A 21,206-nucleotide genomic window follows, 5' to 3' on the forward strand; every position below is an offset into this window, starting at 1 on the left:
CTGAAACACAGTACAATGGAAGGATGAGTATATGTATATTAACATGAGGTATTTTTATGGTTAGGAAAGATATCTTGGAAAAACTGTCTCTTTGGGGTTTTTTTAACCTTCTTTCCTATCTTCGAAATACAGAACTTCTTAGTTAATGAACTGTAAAGTGGATGTGTCCTGCAGGGCAGTATTTTACCTGAGAGGGTTGATGAGCAGTAAGTGGTGTTTGGACTATGAATTAAGCATTTCCCGTCTAGTGCACACTTAACCAGAGCATCTGATCTCCTGAGTGCTGGCAATGAGTCCCTGGTCCCTGACTTCAGATTCATCAGTGCTTCCCTTCTTTAAAGATTTAAAAAAACCCAAAACATAAAATATAAGTGTTGTTAAATTTTAAAGCATTAAATCCTCATTCCCCCCATTGATGGAATATTAATTTTTGTTTGGCTTTGCTAACCTGTGATTTTTGATAGAACAAATAAATTATGATAATGCATATCGTGCCTAGTATAGATTATACTTTCAGTTTCTGCTGAAGTGAAATACTGACAGTTTAAATAGCCTGAGACAAGCAGTGATTCATTTGTGAACTTTCAGACCAGGGAAAACAGTGACTTTTTGAGAGGAAAAGGAGGCAAAGTTGGTAAGGCATATTACCTAACACAAGGAAGGAAAAAGTGCTAGCATTGGTTCAGAAGACGCCCTGTGTGGATTTGCCATATTAGACAACCTTTGGAGTCCAGGATTGCCATCTTTCTTGCTGATTGTCCATTTCCTGGAAAGTGTCACTGGTATGAATTCACTCACCGCCCCAATTCTTTGGACTGAAAGGCACAGATAATGGTTGCAAACCAGTTGAATCAGTACCTGTGGAGGGGAGGTACCCCACTGGTACATTGTGAGCTTGTGCTGTAATAGCTTCTAACTAACTCCTGAAAAGGTGTAAAGATGAAGCTCTGGTCTTCACTTAATTCAGATGAGCCCATTCATTTTATCCTAAATGATCAAAAGCTACTTTGTTTTCCATGTGATGTTACCTTGGATTGAGTTGCTTGAGCACATAGGGATTTTTATTTGTTTTTATTTACTCCAGTGAACACAAGGTCAAAGGGATTGAAGTAGCTTCCAGCTATGTTATATAGTTCTAACTTGTGTAACATTCTTTAAAAGAGTTTGTTTTTTTTTTTTTTCTAAATCAGATCATAAACACCTGCAATTTTTAAAACAAGTAGGAAGAAAAATACCTCTGTTCTCAGGTCCCCTAGAGAAGGATGAAAAGTCTTCCTGAATTCCCTACAGATAGGCAGAATTTAAATAGGGAAAGTCCTTTAACCAAAAAGTATCAACTTCACTGGAGGAATAACTCAACATTTAAATTAGCAATAGACAAAATTACTCATTCTGTAATATACAGTCAAATAACGTGAGTAAAATATACTCTTCCACCCCTGGACATCTTTCTTTTTTTTTTTTTTCCAAGGAAGGGAAAAAAAAGTTTAGGTTTTAAAAGTGCTGTGGTAACCATGTTACAGTGACTTGTATTGCTGGGTTAAGACGTTGTTTCATTCTCCGATTTTTTTTTTTTAATTAACAATTGTCACTACCGAGGGAACATGTTTATCATTTAAGGGGAGGTGCCACATAACAAAATCTTCCAGTTTCTAGTTTACCATCAAACACTGACAAGATCTCAATAATTTGGATGTAATTAAGTTTTATAGCTGAATGCAAATGTGAAGTTAATGCTTCAAAGTTTTGTGAATGAGAGCTTAAAAGAGTTAATCAAAGAAATGAAATGTTAGTGCCTACTTCTGTATTCTGGGCATGTGTGATTTTTTTTTTTTCCAAAACTTTTGCTATACTGCTGCAGTTAGGAGAGAGTTGGTTTCTATCAAATTTTACAGTAAATTTAATCTGGGAAAACTTTTTTTTTTAAATGGTCATAATGTGATTGGTGTATTATTGCAAAAACCTGATAAATTTTGTTACAGACACGTTCTTCATCTGCTCATCAACATTATCTTAGAAGTTTAATAAGTAAAGGACCTTTTAGAGCAAACAGTTCAGTATTGAAATCTTGTGAGCATCATTGAATGTAAAAGTAAAATACTTTCTGTTGGTTTTTTAAAACTTCATGAAACCACAATATTATAATACTTCATAAGCAGCACAGTGAATAAGGCAGAATGTTGCACATTACTATAATTCTGGTAAACCAGAAGGAGTCTTCAATCTCCACAGTTTCAGTCTGTATTTGTGTATACCCAGATTTACTTTTTTTTTAGCTTTCAGTAGTGTTTGTTCAAAATTAGGTCAGTGTGGTGGATAAAAACAAAATTATTTTTCAAGGTTTATATGTTAGAAACTTGATATGTAACTAGTTGTGAGTTTAGACTGGAAAAAAACCTTTTGTTTATGGGAGCATTCTGGCTTGATTCTATAGGAAGGCTGATGTTAGTAATTTGTTTTGCATCATCTGTTTTTCTGTCAAAATAATCACATTTATCTTTTCAGAATTAGGTGTCATGCTGAGTGAAGAGGAGAGCCTAGAATTACTGATTGCTATTTATTGTAGAGATTAGGAGAGACAGAAAGGTGTTTACTTGTTAGAAGAGTGTGATGGTTCACTGAGCTCCTTCTGTCTCATAGGAATTCTGTCACACTTGGATAAAGCCATGGTTCGATTCATGTATAGTCACTGTAAACAGCATTACAGCTCTAGATTTTATCATCACCTGATGGTTTGTGCTCTGAGAGACAAACTGAATATGTAGCCACAGTAAAGAGCAAGATTTTAAAGTGGCTTTGTACTTTTTCAGAAGTGATGCCTTCTGGATAGTACTATCCTTGAAGCTTGCACTGGAGTCTTGGAGTTGTTTGTATGAGTCTGTGACATGGGTAAGGTTACATCTGGTTTTCATATGGTAGGGCATGCAGATTTTAAATAATGTATCTGTTGGGGACAGTGCACACATGAGAAAATGAGAGGTTTACTTCACTAAGCTTTACTTTATTATTTTCCCCCCTGTGCCTGTAATTAAAAATGAAATCTTTTCATTAGCTCTTTTTTCCCCATCATACCAAAAATGCATACTGAAATCTTAAAATAACTTAAATAGAATTTATTTCTTAATTTGTTAAAAACTGTGAAGCTTTTTTTTCTCTTATAATTTCATACAGAATTGCAGATTTTTTTCCTTTAACTCTTCTGACCAATGAAATCTTTATATTTTTTCCTCTTATTTACAAATTTTCTTCACCAATGAATCTTACACTGCAAATGATAGATAACTTTGTCATATCATACAAACTAGCTTAAGTGTTCTTGTTATGGAAGCCAAGTATGTGTAGTAATTCCAAATCTGGTGGAAATGGGTAAGTGGGCCTGAGCCCAGACTATTTCTCTGTTGTCTGTAAGATGCCTCTTTTCCTCTTTCATCGTAGTATATGCCATCAGAGCACCTGTCTGGAACTACTCAAAAGGAATTTCTTCTCTGCCTTGCACTTGAATGTAGGACACATTTTCACCTGTTATTTTCATTCTGTTCTCCTGTATTTCTTACTGTATTTTTAGATACTTTGTTTGAGCTAAAATAGGACACTTTTTTGCAGGAATGGTCCTGCTGTTGCTTTCTAATCCAGCATTCATGACCTCAGCCATCATTATCAGAAACTGAGCTGTGATGGGAGTGAAATTTGGCCTAAACACACAGTCAAGATGCTTGCATAAGAAAATAATTAAATGAGAAAATAAAATACAGCTATTTGAAGCTGTTTTACTCTTTGTATAATGAGCTTTCTGGTTTTAATTTTGCCGTGAAAATGAATTTATTTCTAAATTGTAATTGTTCCATTCTGCAAACAATAAGATGGCAGTGTAGGTAGGAGTTTCATTTTCCAGCTGAATCTGTGTTCAGAGTTTTATCTGCATGAAGTCTCCTAGAACACAAAGAACTTTTCTTTTTTTAATGAGATCTGTGGTGTTAGGTAAGACAAAGGATTAAAGGAATAATTTGATATTTCTGAAGTTATTGGCAAAACCTCATGAGAAATCCTGGCCTCATTTACAGGAGTGCAGTACTATTGGCTTATTGACCTGAAGCACTTGAAATAACTGTCTTAAACATCTCATGCAGAGGCTGGATTCTCCAGCTGAACTGTCTGGCCATGAAGTAATAATATTATAGCTAATAATATACAAATGTTAAAAAAGAAAAAACTAATTTGCAGCCTCAAGAACTAGAATAGTCCTAGAACTTTTAGGATCTGAGACTGGTGTGCTGGGGTAGCTGTGCATCCAGGTTGTTGAAAAGATAATAAAGAATTGTCATGAAATGGGCAACTATAGATTTCAGCATTTTAGTGTACCATGCTCTTCCAGTTCGCTGCACAGCACTGGAGAAGCGGATTAACCTCAATCTTTTCTTCAGCAGGGAGAACAATTCTCTCTTTTGTAACAGATGGTACCAATAGTTCAGTTTATGATGCAAGTTCTAATTGATTTTATAATACTGTAATCCCTCTTCCAGCTTAAGAGATGGAGTAGTATGCAACAACCCAGTAGGTAATCAAGAAACTGGCATTTGGGATTGCAGAAATCTAATGAAGCTTAAAATGTTTGCATTTGACTTGTTGATGGGAAATACTGAAATGGAAATACTGATGGCCAGAGGGCTTTACCAGTAAATTGACCTAAGTTTTATGAAAAGGTATGAGACTCTTAATTTAATGTGTCATGTAAAAGCACATTTGGCTGCACTAATCTGCACTGGGAATTCATGGAGTAGGGAGAATAGTTGGAAGTGTGTGGGTATACTACAAGTTACATATTTTGATGTGGAATTCTTCGACTACATCTGATAAAATTATCTCTGAACACCTACTTAGGAATTTCAGAATGCTGCATTTACCCCATTTGCCTTTGTTTCTTCTTTGTTTCCAGTTAGAATTAATTTCTTATCTGGGTTTTGTTCCTGGAAGGTGGGCTTTTCTTTTTGTGTTCGTTTCTCTGTAATTTGAGTGAATTTTCTTCAGCCATATAAATGAGGGGCTGCTGGATGAGTAAAACCAAGGTCTAATGTTTTCTGATGGGAGGCACACTGGTGTGATGAAAGTTCACTTTTCAGCAAGAAAAGAAACTATTGGGGGTGTGGTCAACAGCAGCTGAACATTAACCTGCAGTGTGCCCAGGTGGCCAAGAAGGCCAGTGACATCTTGGCCTGTATCAGTAATTGCGTGGCCAGCAGGACCAGGGCAGGGATTGTTCCTCTGTACTCAGCACTGGTGAGGCTGGACCTCAAATCCTGTGTTCAGTTTTGGGACAGAAGGATCATTGAGGTGCTGGAGTGAGTACAGGGAAGGGTGACAATGCTGGTGAATGCTCATGCTGGAGCACAAGTTCAGTGAAGACTGTGTGAGAAGTGTCTGTGGAGCTGGGATTGTTTAGCCTGGAGAAAAGGAGGCTCAGAGGGAACGTTCTTGCTCTCTACAGCTGCCTAAAAGGAGGTCATAGCAAGATGGAAGTGAGTGTCTTCTCCACAGTAACAAGCAATAAAACAAGAGGAAATGGCCTCAATTTGCTCCAGGGGAGGTTTAGATTGGATATGAGGAAACATTTCTTCACTGAAAGGGTTGCTAATCATTGGAAAAGGCTGCCCAGGGAAGTGGTTGAATCACCATCCTCAGAGGTATTTAAAAGACCTGTAGATGTGATGTGTAGGGGCATAATTTAATGACAAACTTTGCTGTGCTGGGGTAACAGTTGGACTTGATGATCTTGAGGTCTTCTCCAACCTAAACAATTCTATGTGTATTTCCTCAGCACTAGAGAAAGCTGCACAGGTAGATGATGACGCGAGAGACCCAGAAAGCCAAAGTGATCTTCACGTTTTGGGAAAGGAAATTAATTCAGTAATTTTGTTGTACATGAAGTGTATTATAATTTCATTCCAGAAGTTTGATACCAATGCATCTTTTCTGATTTTCTTTTGATGTGCATGTACAAGTGTTTGGGATGTCCCAGATAATGAGTTAGTGAAGATGCTGCTTTGTGTGTTTGGGTTTTTTTTTCCCATCAGAAGTCAGAAGTTAAGAAGAATGTTCATCTCATGATAATGCAATGTAAGCACAATACAGTAATTTTAAAATAGTTGAGACTGAACACATCAGAGACATTTTCTAAAATATTCTCTGGTATTGTAGTCTCAGCATCCTTTACCTATGCAAAAAATAGTTCACAAAATTTTCTCTAATATTCTGTATTTCTTATACAGGTTAAGGGTTTTCTGAAGTCTTTCTTTTTCTTATTAAAATACTGAACTTATTACCATTAACACTGTATGGAAGCCCTGCAGAGATCAGCCGTTGTAAAATGTGAGACCTCTGCCAGGTTCATTCATGTAAATGAACCTATTAAGTACACACTTCACAACCTAAGCAAGATAACTATTTCAGTAGTTAGCTTCAGTAATCACAACAGACTAGGAACTGTACCTCATATTTCATAAGTTACACTGTTTTTAATGTTTCAAAGTGACTTTTCTGCATAAAAAGGTTTTGGAGTATTTCTTCTATTCAAGCGCTCTTCTGCTTATTCCCCTCTGAGTTCAACTGGTGAGGTTTTTACGGCATTTACTCTTAAACTCATACAAATTGGAAAGTCTCCCCTAACCTTTAACAATGTGAAAGCTAGTATCTGTCTGAAGCCAGTTGCCTTGACTACTGTCTGGGCAAGGGGAATGTATAGACACCTGCAGAGAGCCATTGCTGCCTTCATTTGGAATGGAACAATATGCCATCTGGGGATGTGGAACCTGCTAGCTTTGGCTTCGCTTGATTTATTAGATAATTAAACTTAGATGAAAGAGTATCTCATACATGAGTTTAATTTACTCTTTCTCAACAGAAAAGTCTTGATCTAACTTTGCATCTAGTCTTTAATTTCAGGGTAATTATTATTAGTGCTTGTCTGTTTCAGTCGCTCAAGTACTTGGACAAAGCATAAATATTGTATAGTAAGACTTATAGTAAGTCTTATATTAAGTCTTATAATAAGACTATAGTGAGAACTTATAAAATACAGGTGTCTGATTTCAAGCATCTGCATGTAGGTACAAAAGTAGCATTGACCTGATTTTCAGAACTAGAGCACTGCTGGTTGTGCCAACAAAAATAGAGCATGCTGACACTTTCTCAGAAACTGGTTTTCAGCATATGATCTCCAAACTCGTGCTGTGAGGTATGTGGTGATAGGGGATTGATTTTCATTTTCCATTTCCAGAAGTATTGTCTGGCTTGATAATATTTGTTACTCTAATCTGTGGAGGAAGACGTATTTGTTCCACTTCTAGTCTGGCTCTGCCTCTCTGCTATGAGGCATACAGGGCATTTTGTCATGCGAGCTTCATAGTTAAATGAGTTTTGCAGGAAAAAGGAGGAATTACTATTAGTGTTAAAGTTTTAAGAAAGAGCCGGTGAGATGAGCTTGTGCTTCACCATTCAGCACTCATCTTTCATTTTTAATCATAACTCTGTGCCTTCTTGCCTGTCTTGTCATTGATCAAAACTGTGGTGTTTCGAGCAGGAGCTCAGACTGAATCATCAGTGTACATGGAGTGTGTGGGACTGAGGAATATGCAGGTATCTAGCTGGACTCAATTAAAATGGTCTTGTCCAGAACCTGATTAGGAATTTTATGTCAGTCATGCTGCCTTTATGGTCCCACCCACATTCATGCAGTGCACGGCCCACCCCTGCCTGCTGTGTGTGCTTAGGGAGAAAGCTGCTGCTCCCAGCTGGCTTTCTTCTGCCCTGAGGGAATGCTTTGCTGGTGGACTACAAATAGCACAGGCTATTTGCACTATTTAAGCTTAAGCAGAGTAAGTGAGTAAGGGAAAGTCTACTCCCTCGTGATTGGAAGCTGTGCTGGCAATCATTCAAGATAAAAACAAAGCTAGTATTCTTGAAAATGCTTTTAGTCAATTTAAAAACCTTGTTTTCATGATGGAGCGTTGCTCAGTGGTAAGCACTTTCAGATACAAGGCTTTGCTTTGCAGGTGAATATATAAAAGCAAAAGTCATAAAGTAACTTTACTTTGTGTAAAGTAGATCTATTATTCAGAAGATTGTAACAGAAGTTCATACAGGTTATTGAAGAATAGATTGTCCACTGGGAAGCATCTAAGTGCATACAAGGAAGAAATATGATGCAGTAGAGAGTGAGTGCACGTCTGTTCTGTCATCTCTCCTAGACCTATTATTGACTGAGAGTTATAGCACGTGCATTTTAGATAGCAGACCTGGTTGACATTTCTAACATGTTAGTTGTGAGCTATTGAACATAAGTCTTATAGCAAGGGAAAAGAAAGAACATTAAAATATGCCCAAATCTTTGATTAGCACTGTGCTTTTTAATCATTTATATTCAGTTGTTTTTATTGACAGAATTGGATTTTGCAGCTCCTTATTGACTTCTGGAAAAATGCAAGGGATCCCTGATCTTAATACTGGTTTTTTTCCCAGTGACACAGTCTAACCAAACTTACTTTCAAAAACTGTATATAAATGTTGTATGTCAAGAAAATATATATTCAAATAATATATTTGAAGCAAATAATGTCTGTCTCTGTTGCTTCTCTGCATTTAACAGAGACAAGTACATTCTGAAAAACAGCTCTAGGTGTAATGTTACAAGCAGCACTATATATATTCAGAAAACTGTATGGTTTTAAATTAATTGCTTTTAAAAATGCTATACAAATATCTAGAAGGGGAAAATACATAACACTTGAAAACAGCATGTGAGCCATCTCCCTAGGTTTTCTATTTATAGCACTTCCTTAATGTTTGAATCTCTACCATTCTTGCAGTAAACCTAGATGCTAAACTGTTACCATACCCTGTTTGGAATGGGCCAGGATTGCTGTGTTGGATGCAAACGATGGGTCTTGTGCTTCAGTCTTTTAGATTACACAGGAGTGGCATTTTAATTGTGTGAATGGCTATCTCCTCACTGTTAATACCAGTTACAGAACTGTGGGCTCCTGTGGCATAGAACCTCAGGAGCTTTGCCACAAGAAGAGTTATTAGAGTGCATTTCTAAAGGAAATGTGTTGAGAACTGGCAGTGTGAATTACAGATTGAGCAGAGAAGCCCAAAAATTCATCCTATTAAACATATCCTGCTGCTGATGGGGCATAAAAAGACTACCTTTACTGTGCAGCAGCAAGTTCACTTGGAAATAACAAGTTCGACAGCATTCTAAAAGTATGAAGGAGAATTTAAATTAAAATAAAGGTCAGCCGTATATATTTAAGCTTTAAAAAAAATAATCAAAGGACAAAAAAAATGAAATGGCCATGTGAAGATAAGATTGCTGGCATGGTGGGGAATAAAAAGAAGGAAAAGAAATGGAGAGGTGAACTTCTAACCCAACCAAAATAAATTCAATCTGTGTCCCTCAAATGCAAAGTATTGTCAGAAAAATTACCCTTACTAACAACCAAGCATGTCCTTAATGAGATCAAGGACTCAACCTCTGACAGGGTAACAAAGCACCTCTCCAATCAATACAACTGTATCTTGTTGTCTCTCTTTCAATGTTATTGGATAATTAAGTAAACCTTTTCTGTAATGGCATTCTTTCCTTTAGAAATTATATTTTAGAATTCTGAAGCATGTTTTATATTCACTTCAGGCAACGCCATTTGACAAAACTGCTCTTGCTATTTACATGGTTTCAAAGTCTAAGTATTCATCTTGGAAGAGTAATGATTCTGAAGAATGGCTTATATCTTCAGAAGCATCCTGGACATTAATGATCCTCAAATGCTTTTGTTTTGTATTCTATTACCTAATGCTTTTTGTCTGTGGGAGAGAAGTTAGGCAAAAATTAGTAAATGAAATGTGGAAGATGCAAAAATAATTTAAAACAAAAAAATCCCTTCCCCACCAAACAACAATAGAAAACTCAAATTTCTAAAAATTGGAGTCAGGATAAAATAGGGTGCTGTAAATGTGCCATATGTTCAGAGATACAGTGTTTGAAATATATTAACTGATTTTAAAAGATCAGGTATGCTGTAAAAACAAACAAACAAACAAAAAACATTGCTTTTGTGATCATGTAAAGTAAAGGCAGAAGCAGTACAGTGTTTAGAACTTTTCTAGTTTACATCTGACATCCCTGTGAATTCTGGAAACAATCTAGATACTTTTCAGATTTGAGGGTAATATGCTTGCTCCCATTGAAAGTAAACAAGGTCTAGTGAACTAGTCTGCTGACTAGTAAAGATACTATTTCTGGCTTGAGAGTTGGTATCTGTGATGCTAAAATGCTTCATCATAAAAATGGATTTTAAATTGCTGTATACAGCAAAATTGTTTTATCTAACCTAAAACCATTCAGTATTATCAAAGAATGGTAATGTTCCCCCAGTTTGATGGAAATATTACTCAATTTTATTATCATAATGCTTTTTGTCATGCTGAAAGGTATTACTTTTGAATACTGCTTGACTAGAAAAAATTTTCCTGTATTTGAGACATATTTCTTCTCTGAGTAAAAATGCTGGATGAGACATTAGAAAAAAATGTAAATAGCAAAACTGATTTATGAGGCTGTTTGTTGTCTGACATGACTTTAACCTTTTGCTTTATGTAACAGTTTACTAAGTTAGAACATAACTCCTTAACTGTTGTTCCACAAAACCCCATATATCAAGTACTGACAGATCACTCAAGCATTCCTGGACAAGTTCTCCCATTGTATTTTTTTAACCTTTTTGAGAATATGGGGAAAACTTCTTTTGTACACAAGGATGTGTGTGTTTAGATTAACAAGCACTTGGTCAAGGATATACAAAATGGGGGTAAGAAGGATGTAATATAGGTCAGGGGGTTTTAGAGATTTGTACTCTCAAGTAACAGCTCAGGCAGGGCTTTCAACAAAAGAAAATTTTGTTCGTGTTTTGCCTGTTCACAGTGGTGTTGTTTTGTTTGTAGTTCAGATTCATGTGACTATTGAGGGAGTCTTTGGATGAAAGATTTGAAATGTGATCCTTCAGTGTTTTCGCTTTTATAAATGTGTTTCTTTTGTAGACATTAATTGCATTAATTTACCAGGACTGCCTGTTTTTATAGGTGAGCACCTGTCTCTGCACCCCAGGAGTCATCTTGTCTCTTTTGGAGCCGGCAGGGTGTGGAGATAGTAAACTGGCTTACATTGCTGTCTGGGGGCAGTGAAGCTGGCAGAATGCTGGGCACAGTCCATTCCAAGGCATGCTCTGTTTGCAGCAAGTCTTGCCCTTATGCACCAGCTTTGCTCAGTCCTGTACATTCACATCCTTTTGCCTTTCTCTGTATGCTTCTCTCATTTGTCCTGAAGAACTGTCCTTACCCACACTTAGCACAGAAAAGAAGCAGTAACTTGCTTCATCTACAAACAGAAGGAAAGGCACTGTAGAATACTTTCACTTTGAGCATTTTCTTAACTCAGAAAAGAAAGAGAATTACTTTTCAGTCTGTCATAAGGCAAATCAGTAAGGACAAATGGTCCCCAGATTCAGGAAATTAATATCTGCTTTTCATCAGTCTCTGTATGCAGATCCAGTACTGGTTCAAAACTTGGTCTGTGGCATACATACTTCTGTAATATCATTATCCTGGTTCACAGCAAATCCAAGTCACCCCTGCTGGAAGTTACTGCTGTGGTGAGGTAATGCCTCTTCACAGGTTTCTCTCATTCCCAGAATGAGTTTTGAAGCTGAGATAATGTTCTTTTTGGTGTTGCATTACCTCTTTCAATTTTTAGTAGCAGGCCTTCTAAAGTCACAGGTAGAGGTGATTTCTTCCATCAGTTACTGGACTGTTCACAGTCTCAAGGCACCATGGGTCAGTTCTGTTGAGATTCATGTGTGAAGTGTCTCAGTTTTCCACCTGTCTCTGCTTGTATGCATGTTGCATAAGGACCTGCTCCGATTTAGTTACTGAGGTCCAGGATTTTGTCTGACATCTCAGTGTTACCTGTTTGAGATTCTTGAGGTGTATTTCAGAGCCATGTTCAAAATTGTGACTTTTAAATTGAAAGTGTCCTTTTCAGCTGAGATCATTTCTGCCATGAAACAAGTCAGCTGCAGGTTTTTATGGCTGATTATTCCTATGTGATAATGTTTCATAGCAACAAAGTGATGCTGAGCCCTTGCTGCAAGTTAATCTTGCTTCACATGGTCTTAAAATTCTAGTTTAATCTGTAAATAGAGCTCTTTTTTTTGCCTTTTTTTTCCTCTCAGCCTTGCTATTTATAGGGAGATGAGAAGTTGTGCTCACTACCTGTTGTCAAAGCTATTACACAACTGAGATTAAACTGTTGGTTTTCTGTTCTGACTGTAGTTCTAAAGGCCAAACTACCAGGCCTCTGATAAAAACCTCTTAAATGAGTAGGTAAGTAAAGGTATTTGTTGATGTATTATCATTCTTGCTGGTGTTCTTTTCTCCTTATACATCAGAGTTCAATTGACAAACTCTTCTGTTTCAAGTGTGATTTTTTTGAAGTGTCACAAATACCCACTGAATACGCCAAGCTGTAAGCATTGGGTTATGCTGATAATTTTGGAGAACAGTACTGCACTGATGGAGCTATGTGTATCCCAGTGTATAGGAATTAACTTCTTTGTAATCTTCATGCTGGGATTCACATTCTGACTCGCATTCTTAGCTGACAGAAGGACTCGATAGAATCACTGAGTGCTGCCACTGTGTAGAGCATGGCTTTTTCTTCCTCTCTTGTGAAGAATAGACCTTTCCAAAGGCTTTTCATTCCTTAAAGACATAAGCAGTTCTGGAAGTGTTTCTCAGGCTGCTTTTATATGAGTGCATAAAGTCAGGAGGTGTGTTACTGCTGCAAACTCAATTACTTGCATATGACACAAAGAGTTCAGCATTACTTGCAGGATTTTGTCTCCAAAGTGCATTTGGCTCACAGTTAAAGATTCTCTTTTTTTCAGCTTGAACAAACTGATTGTGTTCCCAAGAAGCTGAGGCAGGTCAGCAGCTAAGGCTAAACTCTGGGCTGTGCTCTGTTGCAGGGATCTGCCGTGGCCATAAAAGCTGATGTGAGAATTGCATGGCTAGTTTCCAGCAGCTTTAATGAAGAACTCTTTTTATAGCTAGGGCAGGTAATGGTGTTCCAAAACAGAGAAAATGGCATGTAATTTTGTGAATACCCATCCGGAGAAAAGACAGATAAAGAGGGCTTGAGGAGGATGTATAGGTCTTTATTTTTTTTTAAGATACAGTTTTAATGAAAGCTTTTTAGGAGTTGGCAGCATATATGAACACCTGCTGCAATGTTTAATTAAAATACTCCAGCTGAATGGAAAGCTTTCCTCCTGACCTTTATAGAAAAGCAAAGGATTATTTGAGTTCACATGGTTTTGACAAAAAAAAAAATCCTTAGTTTTTACAGGAACAAATGCAGGTGATGAGTTCCCAATATGAAAAATAGTCAGTTGTGATTTTTTTCCTCCACAATTGTTTCAGATTAGCTAGTTTTATTGGACCCATTTTAATTAATTAATTTTGATTAAAGTTGCACAGGAATAGAGATGACAATTAATCTGAAGCTTAGAGTGTGATATATTGCAGTACCGTTTGTTTATTCTCTGATGAGTCATGCCTGTGACATTTTGTTTATTATTTAACATTACATGATTCACCTTTTGCTCCAGTTTAAAAAAATGTGCCTTGTCCTACAGTATTTACTTACAACTTCAAACAGAAGCAGAGCAAAGCAAACCACTTAGAACAGGCTGAATGCAATGCAACAGGAAGAAAGCTGTTCATTACACTAAAATCTTGACTCATTCAGTGAAGATGCATTGGCAGTGTGGTGAAGCACTGTGCTTTGTTTAAAACGTGTTTATTCTGTTATGGTTCTTTATTTATCTTGGTGTTGTGAGGCAAAGAGATTTTTCACTAGGATGAATGTTCTTGTGAGTCATCTTTGAAAGCATCCCAAGACTGTTGCATGTAAAGCTGGGGAGTTGTGAGAGAAATAAGCAAATAGCTGTAAATACAATGCATCTAGTTGGAGAACTTGTTATTCACAGTTAAAGTTAAAAGATAAAGTGTGTATGATCTTGAAGAATGGCTGGCTGAGACTTCGCTCTTAAAGCTAAACACTAATTACCTTTTTTTTGTTGCTGTCAAGGTGACAGAACATCAGTTTAAATGTTTAAAGTAGTTTGAATTCTAATGTGGATGCAGCATCACCTCTTCCATGACCAGTTCATAAGCTGGGGGAAAAAAAGGTCGGATGAGTCTAATTGTCTTTCAGTCTCCAGAACCACCCCACAGTTTAGGGGTTCTGTAAGGCTTGTTGAAGTATAGTGGACTTGCTTTCATATGTGTACATTTTGGTATCTTTGCTGAGTCTGTCCATAGCTCAGTTGGACGTTTTGTATCTGTTCACTTTGGCTTGGAGCAGGACAAATGAGGTTTGGGTGAGGCAGGAACAAAAAGTTCCTAAAATCTGTGATGTTTGCAGTGGGTGACAAATTCTGTTTGTCACTGAACTACTAGTGGTTTTAAAACCCTGGCGAAAATATTGCTTCATATTTCCTTATTAAACACAGGTCATCTAGTCGGGTTACCAAGGAGGAATTTCTGAATCCTGGTAAACAGAACTCCTTACAATGCATAAGTACAATGACTCATGCCATAATTTCCTTGTATCTTTTTTCACAGAGAAAAATGTATGACTTAAATGTGAAAAGAAGTGTAAATTTTGCAGATTAGTAGAAAATGGCAATTTCCCCTCCCTCCCCCCCTTCTTTGATGTGGAACATTAGGACATTTTGATAATGAACTCTACCTCTTCGTATGGGAGCCAATATGCAACGTTAGCAATCAGCTAAGAGGCACCTCCATGTGGCTTGTATTAATCATACTGTCAATTTTAATTCCATGGGTATCCTTCTTTCCACTTTTCACTTAGAGTTTATTTCAGAGCATGATCAAAGCTCTGCTGTTCATTACATTCAGCATTAGCTAATTTGGCTTTTGGCAACTCTCATCTCAGTTTCTATTAAACACTGGCCATAAATTGAGATAAGCATTGTGCCAAAACATTTCAGGATTACTTAATGATAACATAGAGATGGGTGTATTATCATGCTAGTTGGAAGACTGTTGGGTTACTGCAGAATTAACCATTAGCAGATACTTACAACCTCCAAGACAAATTTACACCTACAGTGATTTTTTTCATATCTCCTGAATTGACTACAGAATTAAACAAATGTGAGAAAAATCTTGTTCCTGTAACATGCCTAAAACAGTCAGTTGTGTATGTTGTCGTTTTATAGAGGCTTTTATACAGACAGTTCTGCAAGTGTGCTGTATCATGAAATATTTTGGGTCACAGAATATGCTGTGTTTATGCAACAAGATTATTTGGGCAACTGTTTTTTCCCAAGCTGCAGTCAATTAAGAGTGTGTGTAGAAGACTGATACCAGAAGATGTTTTATTCAGAATTTTTTTCTTTCAGCAGGTGTTTCTAGAACATGCTGAATCCTTAATTTGTAGTGATAGATACAAAAATTGCAATTTCCCTGGAGAGGGGGAAATGCTGCTTGGGTATGTAAGTAAAACACCCTCTGTACTGGCACTTGGCTCTCTTTTTCATATTTCAGTCTCAAAGAAGTAATCTGAAGGTAGGCTTAAAACTCCAGTGTAAAAAAAAACTATAAAAAGCTTTGAATAGATACATAAATGGTGAGAAGTAATGAACTAGTGGCTTTTTTTCAGTTCCAGGTAAGTTGGTGACAAAATTTCTATAGATTTTGGGCTGCCTCACATCTTGATTGTTATTATTGGAGAAAATTACAGAGAGCAGTTTGGCTTCTAAATCTTTTTTAAAAGTCTAATAAAATCAGATAATGCTTCAGTTCATTACTGGCTGAATATGATATGTAACAGCTGTGATTTAAACAGTAGTAAAAATAAGTTATAAATAATTTGAAAAAAAATATAAAAGAATATTAAATTACTAGAAAGCATAATGGTTCCATAGGACAGAAAAATGGTCACAATTATGTAACTGATCAGATTACTTGTGCTTCTGAGTTTATTAGTATATCTTCTGGTGGAATATTTATTATTTATTAAATTGACTTCTCCTGATTTAATAAATATTTGTTTATTTGAGTGACTTATGTTTAAATTTGTATCTGGTTTAAATACTTTCTAGGGCTTTTCAAGAGCAGGACTAAGTTTCAGAAATAGGACTGTCTTCCTGTGCTTGCTTTCCAGCCACTCTTGTAGCCATCTTTTTGAAAACAGAAGGAGAGTACAAAAATATGTAAGGGCAGAAGAGACCAGCTTCCTCACTAGAAGATGATGTTTGCAGTATTTTATTTTTTGCTTCGCTTAGCTCATTGCTTCTTTAGTTGCTTCCTGGAAACATGAGCACAGAATCTGTTTCTTTAGAGATTATCTTAACTTTTTCTTTTTTTGTTTACTTAAAAAAAAATTCTTTCTTGTTGTCTTACATGTTAGTCTCTTGGTCAGGAGTCCTGGTCTGGAAATGTCTTTTTTTGTTTGTTTGTTTTCATTTTGATCGTATATGAAGCAACTGTAGTATTCAGAATAAATTTACTTCTTCTAAGAGAAACCAATTCAATAATCTAGAGGCAGAAGACAAAGACTTACCTGGAAAGAGGTGAACTTCAGTGCTTCCAGACGCCAGAGCTGCTTAAAATGAACCCAGATTCTCATGATGAAGCTTAATACTTACAGTTGAAATATACCTCAGAACTGTATATTAAAGCCTGGTATCTTTTTCAGCATAGATTTCTACTTGTGACATTTTACAGTAGATTGGTTGTAAAAATATAGACTGCAATTTCTCCATTACCTAAAACAGTTTCTGAATTGTAAATGCAAGGAGATGCCGTGCAAGCTGGCAGTCTTCCTCTGAAACTCATGAATTTAGTACATGTTGCATTCAGCTACCTCTAGGAAAAAAAGAAAGCATTGTGATTCAGGCATTCAATTTTAAGATCCAGATTCAGCAAATGACTTGGGCATTTTCAGGCTCAAATGTTTTTCTGAACCTAAATACATTAATAAATATGCTTAAAACTAAACATAAGCTTAAGTACTTTGTTGAGCAGGTCTAGGTCTCAAATGTGCTGGCATGGTCAATAGAAGATGGGTGATCTGCTGCTGCCCTTCTGCCAGTGTGTTTCTGGCAGAAATGGAGCTGCCAGGTTTCCTTGGGCAGCCTTTGTGTGTGTGTGTATGTGTGTGTGTGTGTGTGTGTATGTGTGTGTGTGTGTATGTGTGTGTGTGTATGTGTGTGTGTGTATGTGTGTGTGTGTGTGTGTGTGTGTGTGTGTGTATGTGTGTGTGTGTGTGTGTGTGTGTGTATGTGTGTGTGTGTGTGTGTATATGTGTGTGTGTGCTCAGGATCTGAGAGGAGGAAGCGGATGTTCTGTTCCAGATGATAAAGGGACTGGATAATGCCGTCTGCTCACGCTCCCCGACACGTTTTGTACTAAGCTTCTGCTCACTTGCATCTACCTCAGCCACATTTTAATGGGACAGGCTGAAGCTCTCCCTGCTGGACAGGTTCTTTGAAGTTTGGAGTTTTGAGGTTTTGTATTTAAAATAAATGCCTTCCACCTTTTGTGACAGTTGAAGGTCTATAAGTAAAGAAATAAATATGGGCTATTTATAAATATATAAAAATTAGATTATTGTTATGTTGAGGCATTGTATCTGTGCTCTGAGGAAGCAGTGCGCAGGATAACAGAAGTTTCACTCTCATCTAAAGAATGTGCTTTAGGATGCTCCTTTTAGAAAACTGTCCCAACTTGTTAAAAAGTTGAAATGTCTCTGGTTTATGTGCTTTGTAGTGTCTTCAAGAAGCACATCAGGTGTAAGAGCATGAGCTTTTCACCTGTAATGAGCATACTCCATTTGAGTACTAAGACACATTTCACTGTGCTGGAGTGGCAAGTGGCATTGGATCTGAGGCAGGAAGTCTGCACTTGAGTCCTAGTGTTTGTTTCCCTGGAGTTTCAGCAGGGAGGAGGCTGAAATGGGAGAGAAATGGGCTATGCTGCTCTGGGAATAAATAAATAGGGTAGATGGGGTTTACATATTGTGGCAGGTGTTAGGATTGTGAGTATGTGCATGTGGATATTTGTGGAAGAGAAGATTAATGGGAGAGGGGAAGAAGCCCTGAAATAGACCCAATATGTAATAACTTTTTTGTCATTTCCCCTCCACCCCCCCATTCAGGATTTTGGAATTCCATAAAAATATATGGGATTTTAAAAGCAGCATTTATTGAAGTAGCAGAAGAAAGGCCCTTTTTAAAGTAGTCACCTGTGATAATTCTGTCCCATTAGCAAGACTCTATTGAAGCAGTTCAGTCTGCAGGAGGGAGGGAAGGTTTGGTTATGCTTTCCTCTTATGTATATTGCAGAAATGTTTGCTTATAAATCTGTTGATGTCTATTAAAGGCAGTTTAATTTAATTGAACATCCTGAGCTTTATGAAAATTATTCTTTGCCTGTGTTGGTCCCTTGACAGAATTATTTTTCACTTTCCTTGTGCCTTTTTTCCTTTCTCTGAGAAAGATACAAAACCCAGAAAGCTAAAAACAATGGCTACTAAAAGAAAGCATTTGATTTGTATGTTTTGGGGGTTTTTTTTTGGTTTTTTTGTGGTTTTTTTTTCTTTTTTTTTTTGTTAGTTTTTTTCCCCCCCCTGTTCTTAGTGTTTGAACTTAGCTTATTTTAATGTCAGAATACTGTGATCTGGAGTCCTAGCAAGGAAGCTAATGATCTCCCTGCCTTCTGCTCTGACATCAACACGATTCTGCAGTAATGATCTCCTTGGCAAAGCAGATGATGGAGGTTCCAAGTGAAGTATCATTCTCAGGTGTTGACTTTTGTGAGGGTTCCTCACTTGTGCAGAGTTAAGAAGCAGAGACCAGCTTGCTTCAGAGTATGGACTAGGTTCTAGGCTGGACTAGGTCCAGACTTCTGATTTTAATTGAAAGTTTCTATAAATAGTAGATTATAAAATAGGCTTTTGATGAAAAATTTTATTAATATCTCCCCATGCTGATGTTCAGCATGCACTTGATCAGCTAACCAGCAACACAGCTACTGCTGTGTTCTGTTTTTGCTTTCTTTTTTTCCTTCAGTTGAGTAGATTTTGTCAGGAATTGCTGTGGTAAAACCACTATAGAAATCAAATTAGCTGCTCGTAATTTAAGGAATTTAACCCTAATTTGCAATTTCTGTTTTAGAAGAGGTGAAGCTGGGGACTCACTGCTGCAAAACACAGCTGGTGCTTCTGCTCTTGTCGGTGGCTTTGCAGAACAGAATAGTTCTTCTGGCTCGCCAACAGCTGGCATGGGACCACAAGGGTTTGATGGCACTGCATTTATCAGGAGGGAGAGATTCAGTGCTGCTTATGTGCTCACTTGGCACATTGCAAAATAAGAGGGGACTTTGCTGTTGGCACTGGAGACCTTACAGCTTGTGGGAATGTTACCCTGGGTTTTGCTTGCAGTGGAATAGTCCTACTGTAATAATGAAGGGCATGCTCTTGGAAACAACACTGCTTTTTAATTGCTGCAGCTAGATATAATGGTTGGGTTTGTAACCTGATTAAAAAAAAAAATCTAAACAAAAAAACAAACCAAAAACCAGCTCTATGAAGAAATTTTTAGCATTGAGCAAATGCATTTACACTAGTGTAGAAAATTTGCATAAACTTTAGTATTTTAATTTTATAACACACTCATATTAACATTAATGTAATGAAAGCAAATCTTGTTGTCTTCTGGTGATTTATACTACACTCCTTAAAGATATATACTATACTACATTTCTTTTTTCAAATTTCTTTCTTTTAAAAAACCAGTATGGCAATGTGACTGATACGATGAACTATTCAACTCCCTACTTTTTCCTTCGGATTCTCTCAGATAACTACTTATATTTCCTTTGTCAAGTTAACATTTTCAAAATGAAATATAAACTGTTAATAAAATATATCCATTTAATTTCAAGAGGTTTCATGGATCACATGACCCAGATTCATAATTTTTGCCTTGACAGTTGTATTAATACTGTTCCAAATTTGGAAATAAGAATGGCTGGAAAAGTTATCCAAGGAAGGCTGTTTTTTTCAGGTTCATGGGAGTTATGAGGTGGGCTTGAGTCTGTTATGTTATGCCCAATGTCTTTTCTGAAGTCACAGGTCTTGCAAACAGGGACATCCCCCACAGTCTGGACACTTTATGACTAGTAAAGCTTTGTTTTCATTGAAGGGAAAAGAGCATTAAAAAACCATGCAGGGGAGTATACCAAAGATCTACCTAACACTGTGATTTTTTAATCTTTCGTTGTTTATTTTTTTTTTTTAACAATGGCCCTTAGTGGATGCCTAGGAAAGACACTGACAGTGGGGCAGGCAAAAGTAGTGACTGCCCACATCTGTACTCCAACTTTTGATCCCTCTCTGGCTTGAAGACAGTCAGAGATTGTGCCTTTGTGTTTATCCTTGTGTTTGTTGGCTGAGTTGTGCTAGTATGAAAACTAGTTTCTGACAAGCAGCTAGTTAGTTAATGCTGCAATAAAACTCATCAAATAGTGAAGCAATTAAAACACATTGCCCTTCTAAATTTGTTTGAAAAGAAACAATGTTTTCCAGGATTAACTGCACTATTTTGTTGTATTTTGTTCTGGTTTCCCTAGATATCTCTTCTGTTCCTTCCTCACTTGTATCAAAAATGGGAGAAACTCAGGCAATCTCTATCCTCCATAATATTATTTACATTTCCTTGAAATTACTCCTTGCATATTCTTAAAAGCTGTTTGAATTTGGAACTACTTTGAAGTCTCTGTGTAAAGTTACTTACTTGCCTTATGTTTTTAAAACTCCTCAAGAGGCAGTGCTTGAATAACTACAGTTGCAAACTTTAATTTTCACTCCTTAATACAATTTTAAAAATACATTTTTTTTTTGTTGAGCAATGTGAGATGAACCCATGTGCAAAGGACTTTAGGCGTCTAGAAGTGATGTTGTGTGATGCTGAGTCTTTTTATAGCTGTCCATTGTAACTTTTCAAATAAATACCCTTCTCCCCCAAATGCCTCAATTTTTTCATTAATTCTGTCTTAAGCATAAGATT

At 36.9% G+C, this 21,206-nt stretch overlaps 1 protein-coding gene across 1 annotated transcript in view; it reads left to right on the top strand.

Moving 5' to 3' along the window:
• Window positions 1–19,604, top strand: part of ANO10 (anoctamin 10) — a 73,416-nt gene extending 53,812 nt beyond the window's left edge. The window contains 3 exon segments of the mRNA XM_062496609.1: window positions 18,868–18,922; window positions 19,314–19,409; window positions 19,412–19,604. Coding sequence (XP_062352593.1) covers window positions 18,868–18,922; window positions 19,314–19,409; window positions 19,412–19,509 — 249 coding nt within the window. The 3' untranslated portion in view covers window positions 19,510–19,604.
• Window positions 19,605–21,206: the final 1,602 nt, after the last annotated feature.

This window comes from Cinclus cinclus, chromosome 1, assembly GCF_963662255.1.
Source record: "Cinclus cinclus chromosome 1, bCinCin1.1, whole genome shotgun sequence".
In the NCBI taxonomy this organism is placed as follows: domain Eukaryota; kingdom Metazoa; phylum Chordata; class Aves; order Passeriformes; family Cinclidae; genus Cinclus; species Cinclus cinclus.